The sequence below is a fragment of the Natrix helvetica genome, assembly GCF_964273705.1.
Source record: "Natrix helvetica genome assembly, chromosome: 2".
NCBI lineage: Eukaryota > Metazoa > Chordata > Lepidosauria > Squamata > Natricidae > Natrix > Natrix helvetica.
The window spans coordinates 74,238,593-74,261,856 of NC_138552.1; the positions used below are offsets into that span (position 1 = coordinate 74,238,593).

Below are 23,264 nucleotides of genomic sequence, written 5' to 3' on the forward strand. Positions count from 1 at the left end.
CCATGAATACCTAATTTAAAAAGTTTTGTTAACCAGAGAGAATGACTTAAAAATATAGAATACAAATTTTCAGCATTCCATCAGACAACTCAAATACAGTGCCTTTTGCTTCTATAAATTACTTAAATGAAATATTATCTTGGAAACTTCTACTTTTATGACTTTGTGAACCTTAATGTGGATGGGGAAATGATATAACAGAGGAAGTGTTTACTTAATGTCTAATGTCAAAGGTAATATTTCACTCTTATCCATTAATTTTAAAAAAATCAATACTGTACTAACACCAAGTCTAACCCAACAAACAAATCCCACAAATTCTATATCACAACTTTGATATGATTTTAATGTTCCTGTACTAATTAGCTGAACTTTTTATGTGGGAGAAAATCACATGATGGATTTAGAAATGTCCCCCTTAAACTGAAAACCCAGAAAGATTTCTGGCTGAAATCACATCAGCTTATCATAAATAAGACAGGAACCACTTATATTAGTCTAAACACTGCTCTGTAATATAGTACATTATGAAAATAGGAACTTGTTTAATTTATTGCATTTTTAATAGTATGCGATTCAAGTAATTCCAAGATCTGTTTCACAAAACAGTGACATCATTTTAAGGGTGGAAGACACGTCATTTTAATATATATCTGAAACGTTATTGTCTTCTGTTTCCAGCAAAGCTCTGCATACCTTTTTCTGAAAAATGAAAACCATCTTCTAAAAAACAGACATGTGATGGGCTAGAGAGAAAGTTAACTAGATATTTCTTTCCAGCCCATCATATATCTGTTTAATAGCTATATATCTATTTATCTTTCTTTCTTTATAACTTGCTTTTTTTCCAGTACTCTTATACCTGTAACTTAATGTTACAAATTCAATGGGCTTTCTAAGATATCTCAGAACCTCAGGACAGGTAATATTTCTTATAAGGGATGAAATGGGAATTTAGTCCTTAAAAATAGAGTAGAGTAGAGTAGTTAATTATATATTCATTAGGGGAAAAAATAATGCTGAGCATGAATGGGGTTGGTCTTTCAACTTTTGAGAAATTATTGAGGATTCTATCTTAAAATGACTGCTTAGTCTCTAAGCATCATCTTCATGCAAGAAAGAAGGGGAAACTGATAATAGATAAGTAGATGATAGATAAGATAGAGGACAGACAGAACTATGTACAATGCAAAATGATGACCATAGCCCAAAATGCAAACTCTGTTTTTTGCTTCAATAAAGTACTTGTTTAACTGAGTCAGTTAATTTTCTCTAAAATTACTGTTCTTCAACTGAATCACCTGTAAAAGATCCTGCCCTCAGTGTATTTCTGTTCAGTTCGCTAATTTCTCTTCTGCTAATCATCTCGTTCCCTAATTTCTACCCATTAACCCAGGGCTACCTCTCCAGTCATTATGCCAGCCATTTCATTCATGTTTCACCTGCTCTCTCCAGTCACCCCAATCTTCTTTCTCTCTTCAATAATTTACTCAGCACTTTAGAAAAACAAAATTGTCATCCAATTTTACATCTTCCTCTGGCTGCTTCAGGTCTGAACAATGCTCAATTAGTGTGCCATCAAAGCTGACAGCAGCCAGAGCATAGGAAAACTCAAAGAAGTAATGCAAGACCTGTAGATGTGGAGAGACCAGGCCCACAGAAGTGCTGGACAACACTGAATGCATTACATCATCAATCATTAGTTAATGTAATGTAAAATAGTGGTTTCTCCTGCATTCATGGAGGTTTCTAGCTAAGTTGCGGCAGGAGGACAGCCACTGCCAGAGAACATTTCATTAAAAAGAACCATACTTTTTTTCTCTTTTTATTTCAGGGGGCCACTGGATTTATGCTGTGTTTCACCTCACAGCCACTTGCACTTTGCAGCACGCATTCTCAAACAAGGCATTTTCTACGCACCGTTCTGAAAATTCACAGGATGTAAAATGTAAAACAAAAACACTTGCTGGATTCTGTATGTGAAATGGCACTACTTGTGAACTGAGAGGATTCTTGCTCAGCAGATCACAAGGATCCACTTAAGCCAGGGGTGTCCAAACTTGGGAACTTTAAGACTTGTGGACTTCTACTCCCAGAATGGCTGGGAGCATGGCTGGCTGGGGAATTCTGGGAGTTGAAGTCCACAAGTCTTAAAATTCCCAAGTTTGGACACCCCTGACTTAAGGCAAGGTGACTTTACTTCGAAGTACACGATTGCCCCTGCCTCCTTGTTGAGGGGCAAAATAGCCCGGGTCTATGTGTTTCGTTAATGTTTGAGTAGCTTATGGGATATTCCAAAGAATATAACCAATGGTGCTGTTACTATTTATCAACAATCTTATTTTATTAATCATGCAAATTATATCACTTCTATTGGACTAAATAATAAAAAAGAAGAAGTTTGGGCCTGTTTCTTCTAAAACAGTATTTTCCTACCTGGGTTCTCCAAATTCATCACTAACTAGAGCTGATTTTTACAGTATTTTTTTTAAAGGAAATACTTTGTTTCAGATTGTGAACACAGTTACACTGCAGCAAACACCGATAACTGAGTGACACTGTCCTGTGTAAGAGGAAATGTGTTGTGTATTGGAGAGCCTGGCCAGCAGAGGGCGTTCGTTCGGAGAAGCCCTCTGATTGGTCCAGGCGCGCCTGCCGGCCGGCGGGACAAATACCCTGTTCCTATTGGTTCGCCGTCTGACAGCTGCATGTATAAATAGCTGTCAGACGGCTTTCGTTCCCTGGTTCCTGTCAGTTCTGTTGAGCTTAATAAATGCGTTAAAGTAACAACCGACTCCGTCTCCTCAGTTCCAAGACTTAACAAAATGGAAATGCTTCCTGGTTGCTAAGGAGCGTTAAGAAAATCAACATGGCAGCCATGATCATACATAGTGCACATACCAAACTGGGTATTGGGCTTTGATTGCACTACCCCAGCTGCCATCTTAACTTTTTTTTCCATTTGCTGCCAACACCCCTCTTGTTATTGTCCTTCCAGAACCAAATAACATTTTTCATAAGCCACCAACTTTTCCATAGCAAAATTGCTGTTGCTGGGGAAATATTATTCAGGAACGTTCTGCTAACACAGTTTTAAATGCTGTTATCTGACTTACTGCATAAAGTAAGAACACATTTTTATAGTAATTTTATTAAACATTACAATTAGAAAGATAAAACTAATTGGAACTAAAAAAACCTTTTAAAACAATGAAAAGAAAAAGATAGCAAATGCAAAGAAACAAAAGTAAAAAAGAAATAATAAGAACACAGTAAAAAAAGAAAAGAAATATATAAAGAAATGACTTCTACCTTCCTTGGAACAAGTATAAACAATTTGTTAACTTATCACCCTCTCTTAAAGTACAACACATTACCGCTTCTTGCCATATCTCATCTTATCTATAAATAAAGGACGGAAATATATGGTACAGTTTGTAAATATATAATCCAGTCAAGTACAATAAATGATATCTAAAAATAGTTCAGATATTGGTTCAAAATGTGCAATAATTATTTTATTATTCTGTTCACCTTTCCATCTGCAGCTAGTTGGGAACCACAGGATACAAATGAATTTAGCACAGTCACAGTTCCACTTGATAAAGAAATAAAATCAAATTATAAGAGTACATAGAAGTTCAAGGTTCAATTTATTATAACTATCTAATAAAAGCCATGCAAAGGTTATGGCTGGTGAATAATACTATGACAAGCAGGGCACTTTTTCAACTAATTATCAAGAATGACCATGGGCTTACCTGAAGGGTCCTTTTCTGTGCGCTGCAGAGAGTCCAAGCAAGGGTTAAATTCTGTCCTTCTGCCCAATGGACCGGATTAAAATTTCTGACCATGCATCCTGGTCTCCCGGTATCTTCAGTTTTTCAATGAAGGCATGGTCCCGAAAGGTAAGTCATTGTCAATGTTACATCCTGCCCAACAACGTCCACAGACGAAAAGTAAGAACAAATCCGATGGAAGTGAGATAACCTCAGGGTGGGATTGGACTCTCCCACAGCGCACAGAAAAGGACCCTTCAGGTAAGCCAATGGTCATTTTCCTGTGCCCTGCTTGGACAGTCCAAGCAAGGAACATACCAAGCAAAAAAATGTCCAAGGGCGGGAACAACTGAGTAACAACCCAACCCTAATGCGTCTCAGAAACAACGGCCTGCAACACTCTCCTGCCAAAGGCAGCATCTGCAGATGCAAATTTATCCAATTTGTAGTGTCTGACAAATAACGATGGGGACACCCAAGTAGCTGCTTTGCAGATCTCCTCGACCGACGCCTGAGTCGCCCAGGCCACTGTCGTGGCCGCACTGCGTGTGGAATGTGCAGTCACTTGAGAAGGAATGGGCCTGCCATGCTGTTCGTAAGCAAGGGAGATGCAAGCCTTGATCCATCTCCCAATGGTAGATGAGGTGATCTTTCAACCCAACGAGGTCGGTTGAAAAGTGATAAACAAGGCCTTCGACCGGTGAAGGGGGGGGCGTGTGTCTGATGTACCTCTTCACTGCCCTCCGAACATCGAGGTAGTGACAACGACGCTCTCTTGGGTGATTCGGCCATGGACCAAAGTCTGGAAGGACAACTTCCTGGGCACGGTGAAAATATGAATTAACCTTCGGTACGAAAGACAGATCGAGATGGAGGACAACCCTGTCTGAGTGGATGGTACACAAATCGTCTCGGACCGATAGGGCCGCAATTTCCAAAACCCTGCGGGCTGAAGTAATGGCAACAAGAAAGGCAGTTTTAAGAGTCAAGTGTTGTAAAGATGCATGACGTAGCAGCTCAAAGGGGGGGTCAGTAAGCACCCTGAACACAGTGGCAAGAACCCAGGAAGTATAACGATGGGCGACCTGGGGACTCAGGTTGGAGGCTCCATGCAGGAAGCTGCGTACTTCCGGGTGCCTGCTGAGCGGATGATGGTTGCCATATGAGAGCACTGTGGACAAAGCTGCTACTTGGCGTCGTAAGCTATTAGTGGCTAGCCCTCTATCAAGGCCCTCCTGTAGAAACTCTAGAATTTGAGGAAGGGAAGCAGCTGATGGTAGAGGCTCGTCTGGAGGCTTTGATGGTGTTGATTACCTTGGTAGAATAGTTGGCTCTCCTCAGGAGGTCCCTCTCATGTGCCATACAGTTAGCTTGAGCCACTGGAGCTCTGGATGCGTAACCACTCCCTGGCTGAGAGAGATCGACTCATGAGGAATCCTCCAGAGATGTGCGATGGATGGCAAGTCAGATCAGCAAACCAAGTCCCCTGGGGCTAGTATGGAGCCACCACAAGAACCTCTGCCTGTTCCTTCAGAATCTTCCTGATCAGTCTGGGAATGAGCGCCAGTGGCGGGAAGGCATAAAGTAGCCCCGGGGGCCAGGGGCATCGGAGGGTGTAGACCCCTTCCACCTGGGGACACTGGAGCCTGGTGAAAAATCGGGGGAGCTGAGCGTTCTCTGGAATTGCAAACAGGTCGACCAGGGGATGACCGAACTTCTGAGATAATTGGTGAAAGAGGCGCGGCTGGAGGTGCCACTCTGAGTTGTCTAGCATGGTGCGGCTCAGGCAGTCCACCTAGACGTTGTTCACCCTGGAGATGTGCTCCGCCTGAATGGATTGTAGGTGACGTTCTGCCCACCGGCCAATCGCCTCCGCCTCCGTCATGAGGGACCAGGACCTGGTACCCCCTTGGTGATTTATGTGCGCCTTCGTTGCCACATTGTCGGTGAGGACCAGGACATGGTGATGCTGGATGTTGTGTAGGAACTTACGAAGCGCTAGCCTGACCGCTCTTAGCTCCAACCAATTGATGTTGTGCAAGAGGTTGTGAGCTGACCACTGTCCTTGAGCCACTAGGGTGCGCAAGTGAGCTCCCCAGCCGAAGAGGCTGGCATTGGTTGTGATGGTCAGCCTGGATGGTTCCTTGAAGTAAGTCCCTTTCAGGAGGGCTGGTGAAAGCCACCACCACCGAATGCCTTTGGTGGGTAGACGTACCTTGACCGGTGAATTGCTGGTCTTCGCTCTCTTCATTGGCAGGAGAAACCATTGCAGATCTCTCGTATGGAGTCTCGCCCAAAGAACAATCGAGAGACACAAGATCATCTTCCCCAGCAATTGTGACAGGGTGACAATGCGAGTGCTGGGGGAGAGGTGGACTTTTTGGACCAGTTCTCAGAACTATGATGCAGTCTGGTGACAGGAAGACTTGGCAAGATGAAGTGTGTATCACTGTCCCCAGGTGTAGAATCCTGGTGACTGGAGCCAGGTGACTCTTTTTGAGGTTGATGGTAAAGCCGTAGTTCTGCAATGTCCGCATGGTGATGCCTAGAATTCGCATTGCTTGCGCCGGCGACTGAATCAAAATGTCATCTAGGTAACACTGTAGGCGGATCGGTTGCAATCTTAGGTGGGCGGCGACTGCAGACAGGATCTTCATAAACGTCCTTGGGGCTGATGACAGGCCGAATGGGAGAGCCATGTACTGAAAATGGGACCCGGCATAGAAGAATCTTAGGTAGCGCCTGTGCTCGGGTCTGATAGGGGACGTGAAGGTACGCCTCCTTCAAGTCTATTGATGTTAGGAATTCCCCTTGATGAATGCAGCCCAAGATGAATTGTAGGGACTGCATTTTGAACTTTTTGTAGGTCACATATTGGTTCAACTTCTTCAAATCTAGTATCGCTCTCCCCCCCCCCCCCCGAGCGTTTGGGCACTAGGAATAGAATGGAATAGAACCTCCTGCGTTCTTGCCCCGGGGGAACCACTTCTATGGCCCTGATCTCCTTGAGGTGATGGATCTCGGCCTCCATGAGGCCCCTCTTGGTGGGACACCTGGGAGTTGGGCAACGAATGAAGTGGAGCGGGGAGGGAGAGGAATTCCAGAGTGAGGCCTATCCGAATCATTTGGAGCACCCACGTATCCGAGGTAATCTCCTCCCACAGGGTGGCAAAGAGTTGGAGCCGCGCCCCTATGGGAGGATTGGGATGGTGGTCACTTGTTCCGACGGAAGGGTTTGTTTCCAGACCCTCCCCGAAAAGGATGACGGGAGTAGGGCTGCTGACAGTCCCTGTCCCGAAATGGCTGTAGATCCTGATTGCGATTCATCCCCTGAGCATAGGAACGCTGAAAGGAGGAATTGCTGTTCGGAGGATCAGTTGGGCGGGAAGTCTGCCTGTGGGAGAAGGAGGACGACCTGCGGTCCAGTTTCCTGGAAACCGAGGGCATCACCTTCCACTTATCCTTGTTCTCAACCAAAACTGAGTCAAGGGCCTCCCCAAATAACTTGCCCCCTTTAAAGGGGGTGGAAGCAATCTTCCACTTCGAATGCATATCTGCGTTCCAGTGGCGTGGCCACAGGAGCCTACGAGAAGTGACATTAGAGGCCATGGGACATGAAGCAAACTTTGCAGCGTTAAGGGTGGCATCTGCAGAATATTCCACCGCGGCTACAATTTTGTTTACATCGTGCCACAGTCTGGCGTCCCCTGCTGGGAGCCTAGTGAGTAACTGGCGAAGCCAGGCAATCATGGCCCTATTAAAGAATGAGGCGGAGGTGGCCGCCTTAAGGGCCCAAGCTGCGGCTTGATGGGTCTTGTGGCAAGCCCGTTCAGCTCTTTTGTCCTCCGTCTTAAGTACCTCTAGAAGGTCCGGTGGGAGCACTGAAGAGGAAGTGAGAGCCTGAACTGGAGGATCAATGGAAGGGAGCTTAAGAACCTCTTCCATGGAAGGATCCACTGAATAAAGGTCATTACTCCCAGGGGTGGCAAGGGTGCAGGCTGGACCCACTGGCATTGGACCATGTCCTTAAAGAGTTTGGAGAAGGAACAATTTCCTGGACGGGAACCTTCTCATCGAACAGACCTTTACTGTGATCCGTAGGATCCGCAGCTGCCTGATCCGGAGGCACCGCCACCTCCATGTGAGTGGACACTTTGGCCTTGAACAGGATTGACTTGAATAAGGATGGTTGAAACAATCCAGCAAAGGCTGGTTTATCTGGAATGGGGTTCTCATCATCCGATAAGTCATGACCCCCAACATCCTCATCGTCCCACACCGATTCAGCACTGGCCACCAATGGGGGCGAAGATGAAGGCCTGTGGGGGCGCTGGTGCTCGCCAGGGCCCTGAGGGGGCTGTGGAGCTAGAGGGACCTGAGGAGCTGGAGATGTCTGAGGAATGGGAGGTGCTGGCTGTGGAATATGTGGTTGCGCCTCGTGCCTTTGGAGGCCCTCAGCTATCCCTTGAGAGATTGCTGTAGCAATGACCTCCTTCATTTCTGCTGAGAGCCCTAGGCCCAGGTCTTCTACTGAGTGGGTCCCCGCCACAATAGGCCTGAGATTAGAATCCCTGGTCAAGAGAACAGGAGATGGGGAACCCTCCCTATCAGAAACCAGGTCACAGTCAAATAGGTCAGCACCCTCCCCCAAGGAGGGGGAAGGGGACCTGGACCCCCCTGAAGAGGGAAACCTCTCTGGAAAACCCTTCACTCTCAGATATAGAAGGAGGAGGAGGGGGGCACCAACTGGATCCTGACCAATAGGACTTCCTGGCTGATCTGGCTGGTGGACTTGTATCACTATCTGCCTTTGGGTCTTTGCGAATTCCTTCTCCAGGGCTTTCTGGCACCTTGCTGCATCCTTTTCCTGCGCCTTAGAGGGCTTCTTGGAATAAGGCCTGCTGCCCCTGATCCCCTCAATGACTTCCCTAGCAGTCCTGCCCGCCTTCCTAAAATAGGGCCCTGTCAGATTAGAAGACTAGCCTGCCGGAAGGGGATCCACAGAGATCTCATTCGCCATGTTGGTAAATTGGCTCCTGCGTTCATCGGGCAATGGTCTGGCAAGTAGAGCAATCCGCTGGGAAGTAGGGCAAGCGTGTGCCAAAAGGACACAAATAAACACTGCCGGGGGAGAGGATTGTGAAGAAATGTTCCAGAGATTGAAAGGCTTGATGTGGAGGGTGGCCACGGCCAGAGAAACCTCCAAAATAGACTATATTCTCGCCGCCTTGAGAGAGCACTCCGATCGCTGTCCTGCCTCCATAAGGGGGTAGTACAAGATGGCGGCGCCCAGGGAAGCACCACATTGCCTTCGCTACGAAGGGAATAGCCGGCTGTCACTCCGGTTCGAAAGCTCACCTCCGCTGAAGACTTTGGCGTCTCGCTGTGCGGGTTGCCTGACGGACTAACCCCGGCGGTAGAGAGCCAGCCGGCTAGTGGCTCCCAGTGCCTGGTTAATCCTGGGACGCCTGGAGAGCCGAACCTCTGTCATAATGCAGAGAGGTGACTGAATTAATTAATGCTGACTAGAAAGAAAAAAATCTAGACAAAGGAAAATAAAGATAGGAAGGGAGCCTAATGTTTTTAAAAGGATACAGGTAATAAAATGAAGAAAGTCTCTGGAGAGTCTAGAAAAGACGTCCTAATGGGCAATGATCTGAATTGAAAAACTGGAGATACCGGGAGACCAGGAGGCATGGTCAGAAATTTCAATCCAGTCCATTGAGCAGAAGGACAGAATTTAACCCTTGCTTGGACTTTCCCAGCAGCGCACAGGAAAATAATGCACATGACTTCCTGTTCTGTAGTACTCAAACTGCTTGTTATTCCAGTTATAAAGTGAAATAAAGCAACTTCCTGAGTAGCCAATATTTTGCTTTGTTTCATTGATATGCTAAACGATGGCCTGATTTGAAGAAACCTTTGTTCCACCCATCTCATTTTGGATCACATTTTCTGCCTCTCAGGATCAAAAATACCCAGGGGATCAGCCTATCTGGGTTCCACTTAAGATTCGTGAGTTTGTGTAAAAAGGCCGGAAGAAGTATAATTACAAGGCAACTTATATATCTAGAGACAGATATTAACAAGACCGGATGAAATAAGTAAATTAACTTACATCTAACCTTGGGGAAGAACTATGCGCAAAGCATTTTGCCTTAAGTGCTTTGGACTATGTTCTTCCTTCAGATGGCACATTAATAATCTATTAATATTACTAGTTATATAATAAGCATGGAGATAAATATATATATTTCTATCTCCACCCTAATTTAGCATGTAATTGGAGAGACATAAAAGCCCCAAGTTCAATTGGCTTATGTAAACTCAAGCATGTAGGCCATGATAGATTGGGAGCTTGAAGCCTTTGAAATGATGTTCAGTAACAATTGTATTATATAGATAGTCCTCAGTGTACAATTGTAATTGAGTCTGGAATGATAGTCATAAGTTCTTGCAATCATTAAAATGCTCATCATGAGATTGTGTCTAATTTTGCAACCTTTTTTTGCATTGGTTGTTAAGTGAGTCCAATGGTTGTTAGGTAAATTCCTTCTATTCAGAAGAATTTTGGGGGGGCCAAAACTAGAAGTAAACACTGGAAACTGGTTAAAAAGAAACCCATTAAAATCATGGTCATTTGACCCTGAGATACTGCAAGTGGTTGTAAATGCAACAGCTACCAAGCACCCAAAATGTAATCATATGATCCAGCGGTGGGTGGGTTTGTAAGCCATTGGAACTTCAAAATCAGATTGTAAGTATTTTTGGGGGGGGGGAGGCCTGTAACTTTGAATGGTCGCTAAGCGACCTATCATTAAGCAAGGGCTACTGCATGACATGAACATCTAAGAGTTATAGTTCAACAACATCAGAAGACCAATCTCCATGGGTGATAAGGGAAGACTTTTACAACTTGAAGTCTGCCAGTTAAGGAGGACTACAACTCCTAGCATCCAGGAGAGCACTACCAATGGCCATAGGATTGTCATCCAATATATCACCAAATACCTTAAAGTCATCTAGAGTTAAGGCTTTAGCTTATTCACCATAACATTTCTGTGGTAAAACAGTTGCCTTGTCTACTGCGTCAAACAGTTACTTCTACCAAATCTGTAATTGACAACTGAGCAAAAATTTCCAAAAAGTAAAATGTATCTTTTGCTTTTGTGATATAAGGCACTTTTAAATCACGTGTTTCAAACTTGCGGCATCACATGACGTTTCACGACGTTTTCCCCCTTCGCGGAGCTGGGGTGGGAGTGCCTACACGCACACGGCCTAAGGGCCGCCAGTTTGACACTCCTGTACAGTGACTGTGAATTTCACGAAGGCCGTGGATTAAAGGGAAAATAAAACCTTGTTAGAATAATATATTCTGTATATTGATGCTTTTCCTTTTAACCATGTTCAAATTTGAGAAGTGATTTGCTTTTCTGATTAAATTGTTTGATCTTTCACACTGCAAAATCATCTTGTAATTTACATAACGATCCTGTATGTTCACCATAAACTTAACTACGGTCACTATAAATCGTGTTAGTTCAAAAGCAGCTGCAGACACCAACCATCCCATGAAGTCAGATGAATTTGGCAGCTAAACTCATTTATTTATGACTCAACTGCGATGTTATCCAAATGCTTTTGGTGGGGAGGGCAGAATTTCATTTTGTAGTAGTGAAACTCGGCTGAGGTTGAGAACCATCTGTTTCCCCACTGGAAAGAACGCCCGCCTCGTTTTTCTTCCAGACTTCTGAATGTTAAACGCAGAACTTTTAAGGCAGGATTTTCAAGCATTTTCAGCTCAGCCTTTTTCAACTTCAGATCCACAGAATAAAAAATGCCATGGCATTTTTTTTTGCAGGACACTAAATCAGCCTTACCCTTTTCATTGCATCTTTAAAAAACTGGCATAGTTACGGCCAAATTCATTTGGCCTCTCAGTTTCACCTTCTCTTCTAAGTGTAGGAGATGAACAGTTTCTTGAAGTTTATACATTTTATTTTATTTTCTTCTTTACTAATTGATTTTACCAGTGACGTGCAGTCAGGGGAGGCAGGGGAGGCACAGCCTCACCACTGTCATCATGAAAAGAAAAAAAATGTAAAGGAAAAAGGTGAGAGCTGAGGTCAGGTTGAGCTAATTGCTGCCTCACTGTGGATGACTCTGCTTAACTGTTTTAAAAAGCCTCTAAAAAGCGCCCTCTACTATGAGGCAGGAGAACTGCATGCCTCATCTAGTCTGACTTTAGGCGTTTTATGATCACTCGAGCAGAGTTAAGCAAGGGTTAAAAGCCTAAAAATTCCTGACGTAGGTGAGACACGCAGTTTTCCTGCCTCATAGTAGAGGGCGCTCGTTTGGGCGGGGCTTCTTCAGAGGACCCGAGGCAAGAGCAGAGTTGAAATCCTCTCTGAAATAGCTGGAAAAGGTACGTGTGGGTCAGAGGGAGCGGGAAGAATTCAAACTTCATCCTCCTGGTGTGGGGCTTTGGGAAAAGGCTGGAGGGAAGGACCCTGGCTCGCTCCCCAAGTGTAGTTTGATTGCAGGCAGAGCCATGTTGCCTTTTCAAACCTGTAATAAGTGAAGCTGGGCTGGATCCTTCTGGGGCTGGGGGAAAGTGTGCATGTTCCAGTATGGATCTTTGACTGGCTTTCTGCCTCCTAGGACTCGGCATCTGTGGTCTCCTCGCTGGTGCTCTTCCCTCCAATCCAACTTTGTGTGTGTATGTGTGGGTTTGTTTGTTTGAGAGAGAGTGAGTGAGAGGGAAGGGGGTAGGAGAGATAGTCCAATCCAACTTGTGTGTGTGTGTGTGTGTGTGTGTGTGTTTGAGAGAGGGGGGAGGGAGGGAGAGCGGGAGGAAGGAGGGGAAGGGAGAAGAAAAAGAAAAAGAAAGAAGGAAACTTCTTTCACAAAGGAGAAAAACAAATGCTGTCGCTTTAAATTGGAACTGAGCAAGCCTGGCTGTGGAATTCTGGGAGTTGAAGTCCACAAGTCTAAAAAAATTTGAAACTCACCACTGTGTCAGTGCCTCACCAGCCATAAACCTCATCGCATGTCACTAGATTTTACTTCCTTTTTGCGGGGAAAGATTTTTAGCTCCAGGAAGAATAACACCTTAGACAAGGTACTGGCTAACCAATGGCTTTTTGAACGAAAGCACTGATTGTCCTCAGCTTTCAAAAATTGGAAGGAATAAAGCACAATGGCTCTAACCGAAGTTGAGAATCAGAATTTGGTGCTTCTTCTTCTTCTTCTTCTTCTTCTTTTAGTTAATCCCCTGTCCAAAATTTCTTCACAATGCAAATCAATCAGATTTTTTTTACACTATTATAATTAGTCACGTGAAAGTTATTTTTGGGAAAAATATGTTTTAAATTAAAAAGAAGAAGTAATATATCAGCTTGGTTTATCCATGACAATTAATACTGGTAGTTGTAAAAGAGATTTCTGGGGGGAAATGTATTATTTGGGATGGTTGAATTATTTGTATTCAGGTAGTAGTGAATCCAGAGAATAAACATCAAACATTTGAAATATTTGTTTTGTACATGTTGCATTCATGATGCTTAAGGTTCCTCATGTAGATGCATTGCGTTTCTGAGTGTAATTCAAAACTAATTTCAGAGACTGTTCTCTATGTAGGTAATATAAATTACCTTTGCATTTTGATCAGGTTTTGTTTATCTCATTGAATATTTCCCCACTCTTGATATAACTGTAGTCGTGTGGACTGCATCTATAATAAAATATACCTAATAACTTTTTTACTATGCTGGAATGGATCACTGTTCTTGCTGCCATTGATAAAACAGTGCAATTTGTCTTGTTTTTAAATGCTGCTTAAGCAACTAAGAGGGCAATGGAAAATAAAGAGGAAGCAAAAAATCTATATTACAGAACAAAGGGAAATCGATTAATAATTGTAATTATTATGCTACAATGCTTTCAAATGTCACTGAGATTTTGTTGTATAATTCTATTTTTTAACAGGACACAAGAGTTGGAAGGGGCCTTGGAGGTCTTCTAGTTCAACCCCCTGCTCAGGCAGGAAGCCCTATATCATTTCAGACAAATGCTTGTCTAATCTCTTCTTTAAAACTTCCACGGTTGGAGCACCCACAACTTCTGGAAGCAAGTCATTCCACTGATAAATTGTTCTAACTGTCAGAAAATGTCTCCTTAATTCTAGGTTGGTTTTCTCTCCTTGATTAGTTTCCATCCATTGTTTCTTGTCCTTCCTTTTGAAACAAATATTTCAAAAAACACTGTTATTGTTTTTAAAAACTCTCCATTGTAATTTAATTTTGAATCTATAAGTATGTACATAGGTGTACCTCAAAGTTACAACATATAGGGACCTATGTAGTCTTTCTTTGAGTCCCCCCCCCCTCAAAATGATTCTATAAGATCTACCTTTATCAAAAGTGCTCTGCTGAGTAAATTATATACCATATTACCTCATTATACACCATATTTTATGGAAAGCAAATATTCTGTACATTAATTTCAAATTATTCATTGAAAATGGCAACTGAAACACGATTATTGCTCAGTAATCTCTATGACAGAGTTACTACTAACAATACCTGCTCTTACTCTTCATATTTGACAGAAGCTAATTCAAAACTGTCATAGATGAATCATTTGCTATCAAAGAGGAAATGATAGGGGAAAAAACATTTTTTTAAAAGTTCCTGCATAGGGGATGCTGCCAGAATCCTAGACACAGTTATTTGACAAAGTTGACAGCTTTAATGGCACAGTGTTTTTGGACACGGTAAAATCACGGTGCTCCCCACTTTTTACCTCATAACTTCTATTTATTCTGGTTTGAATGATTGCAAGTATCCAATCTTTTTTGCATAAGGGCTTAGTCTGAATAGGGTGGTCAAAATTCCTCAAATAATTAGGTATTTTATTGGCAGAACATTCCCTATTGTTTTCCAGGTTATCTCAAAATACTTAGAAAAATAAAACTTGTAAAATATATAGTCTCAGTTGCCAATGGACAGGAAGTATGACTCCTGCATGTGTTTCAGAGGCTGAAAAGGCTATTAGAAATGCACTGCAGGTTCCCTCAGATGTGTCCGGAAAGGAAATCACTACATAAAGTCTTACTTCTTCCATGATGCATCTCCAACTGACGTATACCCTGCCCACACTGAAAAATAACTCTCTTTAATATCACAATGTTCAAGTACAAGGTATGGTAATGAATGGTAAATTTACAGAAATATTGAATGACAGGGAAGTGAAGGAGTAAAGGAGATTAATAATAAATGAAACAAAGTAATAAATTTCATATACAGTCTAAATTCACACATAACGGTAAGCAAAGATTTGTAACTACAGATTGCTTGGTGGTGGTGGTGGTGGGAAACCTAACTTACACAGTTCAGGGATGAGCAACCATTTTGTGGCTAGGAGATACACATTGTAAAACACCTTCTCCGCTTTTAAGGGTTGTAGAGCTTGTGATGAGGAAATCAGGACTTTCTACTGGAGGCTAACACAACTCCTGTATTTACTTTACTTACTTATTTACTTACTTATTTACTTAGTCTTTCTCTTTCTTTCTTTCTTTCTTTCTTTCTTTCTTTCTTTCTTTCTTTCTTTCTTTCTTTCTTTCCTTCTTATCTATGAAAAATGTTGCTGCTGCAATTGGCAGGTTTCTGCGAACTCAATGTTGGGGGATCCTGGATGCCCCGAAAAATGGTCTGCAGATCACTTATGACTCACTGATAGCTTGTTTCGGCAACGATTGGTGAATTTGGATAAAGCAAAAACCAATAAATCCCATTATGAACTAATGCAACGTTTAAGAATCACTTGTAGTCCGATTGCACTGCCTATTCTAGTAGATTATCTGGGTATCAGCTGGAGATTAATTTTTCTCCAAAGAGTATATCCATTATTGCACTGGCTGGGCACAAAATAACCCAAGTCATTCCATTTCACACACAAAGGGAAATACCTGGTTATTCTAGCAACTGCAGCAAAACATTACTTGGGAAAGATTCCCAATCTCACTATTCCTAGTTATGGACCAAAAGTTGGAACAGAGATCCACAACCTCTATGGGAAGATGTTGTTACTTGTTTTTTTTTTAAATCTCTGTTTCAAGATGCTACAACATGTAATAGTAAATGAGAATGACCTTGGGGGTCAAGGGAAAGAGATGCCAGCTAGGAAACTATGGGACAAGAGAGTGGGGAGCCCCCAATGGCTTAACTGTCAGAGAAAAGAACTTAGAAAGGACCCACTTCCTAAGTTATCTCCTGATAACTAAGCATCCTAACAGTATTCCTGATTTTGAAATATGTTCTTCTTTTCTGGTTTTTATGCATTCGCTGTTTCCCCAATTTATTGTTCCTATCGATAAAAACAGCAGTAAAGTTTTTTTTTCTTTCCCAAATCGAAAAGAGAGGAAAAAAGAAAGAAAACTATTGGCACTTTGCTCTTAATGGATCTCTAGCAAAATAGCCCATCCTAAATATTCTCCCAGATTCATTTTCCCTACGATAAAAGGCTGGATTGGATAACCTGATAATTTTGACAATCTCAAATACTTTTTCTACTGAGAGGCAAGGTTATTCTGCAACTGTGATAGCCATCCTGAACGCAATTTTTAATTTCACATGTTAGTCTCATCCCCCTGATAATTAAGATACTGCACTTCATTCTTCTCCCTTGGGAAAGCCCATCTAGCGAACATTTCCAATCAGGCAAAATTGACAGCAAGTATGAATCTGGAGATGTTGGCTGCATTCTGCTGAAGCACTCCTTTAGCCTTTAACTCCTCTTTAGTACAGAACAGTTTTTGTTTATAAATACAGAAAAGAACTCTCCAGCAGCTTCGCATTTCTTCCTTACAAGGAATCTAAAAGTTGCTTCGATGTATTTCCCAACTGCAGTATTACTGCAGCAAATTACTGGAATACATTAAGAAAGTAATTCTCCAGACAAATTAGCTTAACAGCAAGCTATGTTAAAAATGTTGAATTTTAATTTAGATGCATGACAGTAAAGTAAAAGAGAAAGGGAAAAATAAGATCTCTGTTCATAAATCTTAATTGATTTATGTTTCCTTTTTTTCTTCTGTGAGGAAATTTCATGTTAATATCCCATAGCCATGTATGGTGCACATAAAAGTAGTTTTATAGAAAAAAACAGGCACATACAGACACATACAAGATACACTCTCATTACAAACAATTTGATCTTGCCTTTTGAGTGGCAGTCTTTTTAGGCATGGCAAGACAAGCTTTCTTAATTTCTGCTTTAAGGAACAGGAAAAGCAGATGAAATCTATTCTTTTTAAATCAGGGTTTCCTAGCCTGATTTATTTATTTGGAAATGCAACTCTTGCGCTTCAAATAAATGTGTTTAGACCTGCAATCTTATTTAGGTAATGTAAAGAAATGCATGGATTACTGAATTTCAACCATGGAAAACTCTGTACTTGCCAATGCTTATCCTTGAACCATGAGAGAGCAAAATAAGAGTTACAGAGCCTATAAATATATAAAGACTCAAAATGAAGCCCTAAGAAAGTTTGGAGTCACTTGTTTGTGGGGGTGGGTGGTCATAACAATATGACAAAATAAAATAAAGAAATAAATAACTTACTAGATTTATGGTTTAAATTCATGGTTTAAAACCTTGGCATAGCACTGGTGATCTCAGCCAAGGAGAGATGTCATGTGAGATGTGATTGTAGTAAACAGGGCATTTTGAAATAAGAAAGAACAAGAGACAGAGGTAAAAGTGGGAGCAGCAACAAAATGTAGAATTCTCAACAGGGTCCTCTTTGTGATCTTCCTGGAATCTCTCTTTCCAATGAGAATTTTTTAAGGGGGGGGGGACAGCATTTTTAGAGTTTAAAAAAAAACATTTGAAAAACTTCCCCCACCTTTATCGATTCTGCTTTGCTACCTATGATTAATTCCAAATTTATACACCCTGTAAAGCAGTCTATTACTTAAAACACAATTGCCAAGGGTATATACATTGTACAGTTTGTATCATTACAATATCTGGCCATGTGAACCCTCACTATATAGTTAAGAGTGAAACTGTGCCAATCTACTATCGGCTTACAAAAGTGTAAATATTCAGGGTTTGCCACCAGTTTGAAGTGATTTCAGTTAATACATGTAAGAGTTGAAAGGCATGATATCTCTGGTCAGAACTAGCTGTACCCCCCTTCCTGCCCCCCTTCCCAAGAACAGAAGTGGTCTCCAGATATAAATGAAGGCCAACCAGCGAGGGAAGTCTTCAGCTCTCCCCCCACCCCTCAAGCAGGGCTGCGAAGCCACAAAGGTTGGGGACCACTGCTATACAGAATATCTTTTTCTTGGAAGTGTAAACGTAATTTATCTCTGTTTACCTGTGGCTCCTTCTCATGTTTGCTGGGATCTTTTTCATAGCTCTCCGCATAGATTCTGAGGGTGGCTCGCACATGGCTTGAAGCACTTAATCTAAAGATGAGTCTGGAAGCATCAGTGAATATAATCCTCAACCCCTGTAGAGCAAATAAATATTGTAAAAGCATGGACACAGAATTCTTGAGAACTATAATTTGCTAATGTAAATGTTACTATACTGTAGCATTTAAGAATTGATTTGTAACAATAACTAATTTTATTATTCAACAGAAGGATATAATTTTCATCCTTATTCTATATATCTGTACAATTGGAATTGTTTGGCTTCTCTGCTAATTAAAATAGAAATGATTCGTGTTATGCTTACTATTTGGGTCTTGGAGATATTTTCCATTAATAAAATTGTCACATTTATAATAGCAAAAGTTAAAAATAATTTCTATTTTCCTTCCCAACTGCTATGTTTGGAATTCACTCAAATCTACGTAGTTGTTGCTGCTGGCAGTGAAGGATAAAGCAAAAGATTATGCAAATATTCAATTATCTTCCTTAGTCTTGTCCTGGTTCTTACCAATTATTTCTCTTTCAATGATGTCATGTTATGTGAAAAAAAAAATCTTCCGGACGTACCTGTCTTTTGGACACAGTGCCATCTACGGGATCCACATATTCAAAGTTAGTTGCTTTCTGCACAGTATAAACATTGTTTCCAACAGCAAACTGTTGATTAGTGAAAGATTTGTCAGTGATCAAGGATTCCAGGTCTCTCATTATGTAGTATGCCATTCTAGGATCCAGTGCTTCATAATCAAATCTTGCATTGCAAAAAAGAGAAGAAATGTGTGAAAAGGTCATATGTATTATTTATTTATGAACTCTATTACAGCTGCATTTATATGACTCGGCAGCTGTCAGTTAAAATGGGATAGAAACAGAATAAAAACAAAACCAATAATTAAACATGAAAACATAAGAAGTAGCTAGCAACCAAGTTTTCCACAATAATTTAGCTGAGAAACAGTTTACCCACACTATCAAGGCTCCAATTTGATGGGTGTGGGGGTTGGACTAGATGGCCTACAAGGTCCCTTCCAACTCTGCTAAATCTGTTAAATTTTGGTGGCAAAGCTAAATTTTAGTATTTTGTGGACAGCCAGAGGTTTGGAGAAATCTTGAGGAGGTGGAAAGATGTTCTGAAGAGTGGATGCCATGTCAGAAAATTAGAAGTGTAATACAAACAGGTCAATTTTATATCTAGCCAAACACTTGGGTATGAATCTGGTTCTGTGGAACACCTGCTGTAGTCCTTATCTACAGTGGTGGGTTTCAATTTATTTTACTACCGGTTGGTGCACGCTCGTGAGACGTTTCTGTGCATTTGCAAAAGCGCCCAGGCGGGTGGCCGGAGCCTCCCACTGCTGCCATTACTGGTTCGTCCGATCCGGGGCAAACTGGTAGAAACCCACCCCTGCTTATCTAGCTAGGAGCAGAGGAATAAAAGTTTTGCTAGTTTGGAAAAGAGTGGGAAATCCATAGCCATATTGTCACCGTCTAAAGCGTTTCCATGACTACTATCAACTTGAGAAGCGGGGGGGGGGGGGGAATGTCATGCATACTTTTGGCCAGAGTAAAAGTCTCATATTTCTGTACTGGGATGTGAATGTGCATGTCCAGAACCCTGCCATAATGTCCTGTTGGAGAATGTGATTGATGACCTCAGCCAGAGGGGAGGGGAGACGGGGTAAAGTTCAGACGCCATTAAGTGGAATTTAGTTTCGGCTACACAGAAGTCCGTGCCAAGATGTTAGTCCTAATAAATGAACTTTTTTTTTTTAACCTTGTCTTGGGGCTCATAAATTAATTAGGGCAACTCTTGGAAACTTCACACATATATTATTTTTATATTGCCAGCTGATGCATCCCACCGATTTTACCAGACCTATGGTTCCAGGTATGATGGCATAAACCAGGGATGTCCAATCTTAGCAAGTTTAAGACTTGTGGACTTCATCTCCCAGAATTCTTCAGCCAGCCATACAATTCTGAGAGTTGAATCCACAGTTTTAAAGTTGACAAAATTGGACACCTTGGTATAAATGACACTACTACAACTTTAATGTCATAATTATGGGACAATGTTTATCTATTTCATGATTTTCCTTTTATAATAAAATGCAAAAAAAAGTTCAATGACATTAAATAATACATGGAAAAAACACCTTCAACATTCTCAATATTTTTTTAGCTTTAGAATACCAATGTTGTCTGGGTTTGATTTTTTTGGAATATGCTGTTATTCATTTTTAAAATGTCTGAAAGTAAAACTCCATATCTGGGCTATAAATTAATAGCCCACAAATTCTATCTGAATGCAGGAGTTCACTTTACAATGATTGCCAATTTTCCATGCTGCAGTAGAAACCAATATTGTAGTTTTTGCAAAAATTGAAATGATGGTTTGTGGTTCGACACACCCACACTCATAATTGCAATTACTTTTATCATTATTTCTAAAGGTATAAAACAGACGTTGTAAAAACTTGAATTAAAATAGCTATTATTCTGCTGATAACTCTTCACCTGCAATAATAGTGACGGCCAAATTTTGTCCAGTGATCTCTAACAATTTCCTCCACGCCCTGCTTTCGAGCTGCCATAATTGAGAGCCAAATTAAAACAGCCCAAAGTCCATCTTTCTCTCGGATGTGGTCAGATCCTATGGAAAAAAGAGTAAACATATTATATGATAAGAGATAATCTCATTTGGATTGGAAACAGAGATGCTGCTATTCAGTGAATTGCTCTACTTCCCAAATATGTGAGAATATTTTTACTATATTAAAAGTACGGTAGGATTTGGAAAATTTGAGTTTTTTCTTATACAGCATACATAAAACAACAAACTTCAACTTCTCCAGACTGGTCCCTTTCCTAGTTCTTTATTGCACTTATTGATTGCATTTTTAAAATTCTATGCATTTTTTTTTAAAAAAGAAAAGTTTATCAATTAATTAGTATACAACCAGAGAGAGACAATTTGGTAAAATGGTTAAAGGCAATGAGACTGGGAGTTCTAGTCCTGCCTTAAGAACAAAACTAGCTGGGGGACTTTGGGGCCAGACATTTTATCTTAATCTTAGGAAGAAGAAAGAGCAAATAATCTCTAGAAAGCTTTCAAGAAAAGACAGGGCCTAATCCAGGCAGTTGTCAGAAATCAACACTAATTAGAAGCACAAAAAAAGAAAAAAAGAGTTTTACTAAATATAAGCAAGAATGGTTCCCCTATATATCCTATATCATACAACAAGGCAACCTCAGACATTAAGAATATGGTAAAGGGAAATAATTAACATACAAAGAGAAGTAATTGCACTGTTTATAAGTATCTTGATGCAATTATAAGTCAGGTTGGGAAGAAATTTGGAATTTTGTGTTTTTACTGATTTTTCTACTTTTTCCACTTTTATGTTTTTTTTCTTTTCTTTTTTTACTTAACATACAATATATACAATAGCAGAGTTGGAAGGGACCTTGGAGGTCTTCTAGTCCAACCCCCTGCCTAGGCAGGAAACCCTATACCGTTTCAGACAAATGGCTATCCAACATCTTCTTAAACACTTCCAGTGTTGGGGCATTCACAACTTCTGGAGGCAAGCTGTTCCACTGATCAATATTTCTAACTGTCAAGAAGTTTCTCCTCAGTTCTAAGTTGCTTCTCTCCTTGATTAGTTTCCACCCATTGCATCTTGTTCTACCCTCATGTGCCTTGGAGAATAGTTTGACTCCCTCTTCTTTGTGGCAACCCCTGAGATATTGGAACACTGTTATCATGTCTCCCCTAGTCCTTCTTTCTATTAAACTAGACATACCCAGTCCCTGCAACCGTTCTTCATATGTTTTAGTCTCCAGTCCCCTAACCTAATAATCTTTGTTGATCTTGTCTGCACTCTTTCTAGAGTCTAAATATTTTTTTTACATCATGGCAGCCAAAACTGGATGCAATATTCCAAGTGTGGCCTTATCAAGGCATTATAAAATGGTATTAACTTTTAATGCGAACTTGATTCTATCCCTCTGTTTATGCAGCCTAGAACTGTGTTGGCTGTTTTTGGCAGCTGCTGCACACTGCTGGCTCATATTTAAATGGTTGTTCACTAGGACTCCAAGATCCCTTATCACAGTTACTACTGTTGAGCAAGGTACATGATTATCTGCATTTATTTGGTGCACCATGGCAAGTGGTATCATTAATACCAATGCCAACAGTACTATTTTGAATTTTATATAGATTTTTAGTAATTTCTTAAGGCGATAGTATGAATCTAGGTCTATGCATTTAATGAATGAAATAATGAATTTTATGATAATTGTAAATAATTATTGACTAGACCTTTTTCCACTTTTTCCCTTTCATGTAGCTATTTACTCTATTTTTTAAATGCTTTAAAAAAAAAGATAAAGCACACATACCAAAGGTACTAAGTATAATGGATGAAATATAAAGTAGAATGTTTTATGGATAAATACTGATGATGCCAATATACTTCAGAAGGGTTCATCATTAAATTTCTACCGACTCCAATTCACTGAACAAAAACATACATTTCTTGCAGAAAGTACACATTGAAATTTCATGTTCATATAAGGTTAAGTTGCTGTTCTGATTCATATTTTGAGTAGACTGAGAGTGCAAGAGAGAAATCACTTAGAAATTCTGCAGTCCAACTCAAAATTAAATTAGCTATTTTTATTTATAGAGTTTTTCATGGCGCATAGTGATTGGCATTGACTTATTCAGTGGAGGGCAAAACGATGACGCATGTATAACCTCATCACACAAAAGCTGCAACTTATATACTTGCAACAGATGTTGAGAGGCAAGTATGCAATGGCAGTTTGGCCACTGATGGCATCATCCATGTATCTTCACTTTGGCGTTATAATGGTTTGGAGATCATTAAGTGCTTGAAGGTAAAGATTCCCTTTGCACATACCGTATTTTTTGGAGTATAAGACGCACCTTTTTTCCTCAAAAAAGAGGCTGAAAATCTGGGTGCATCTTATACATTGAATACAGCATTTTTTGCCTCCCGAAGCC

General features: G+C 41.0%; 1 protein-coding gene across 1 annotated transcript in view; it reads right to left on the reverse strand.

The window, feature by feature from the left end:
* PGM5 (phosphoglucomutase 5) overlaps nucleotides 1-23,264 on the reverse strand; it is a 70,991-nt gene that overhangs the window by 5,130 nt on the left and 42,597 nt on the right. Inside the window, exons 8-10 of the mRNA XM_081941098.1 lie at nucleotides 20,747-20,882; nucleotides 18,797-18,980; nucleotides 18,169-18,303 (exon numbers count right to left, since the gene is read on the reverse strand). Coding sequence (XP_081797224.1) covers nucleotides 18,169-18,303; nucleotides 18,797-18,980; nucleotides 20,747-20,882 — 455 coding nt within the window. The remainder of the gene's footprint in view (nucleotides 1-18,168; nucleotides 18,304-18,796; nucleotides 18,981-20,746; nucleotides 20,883-23,264) is intronic.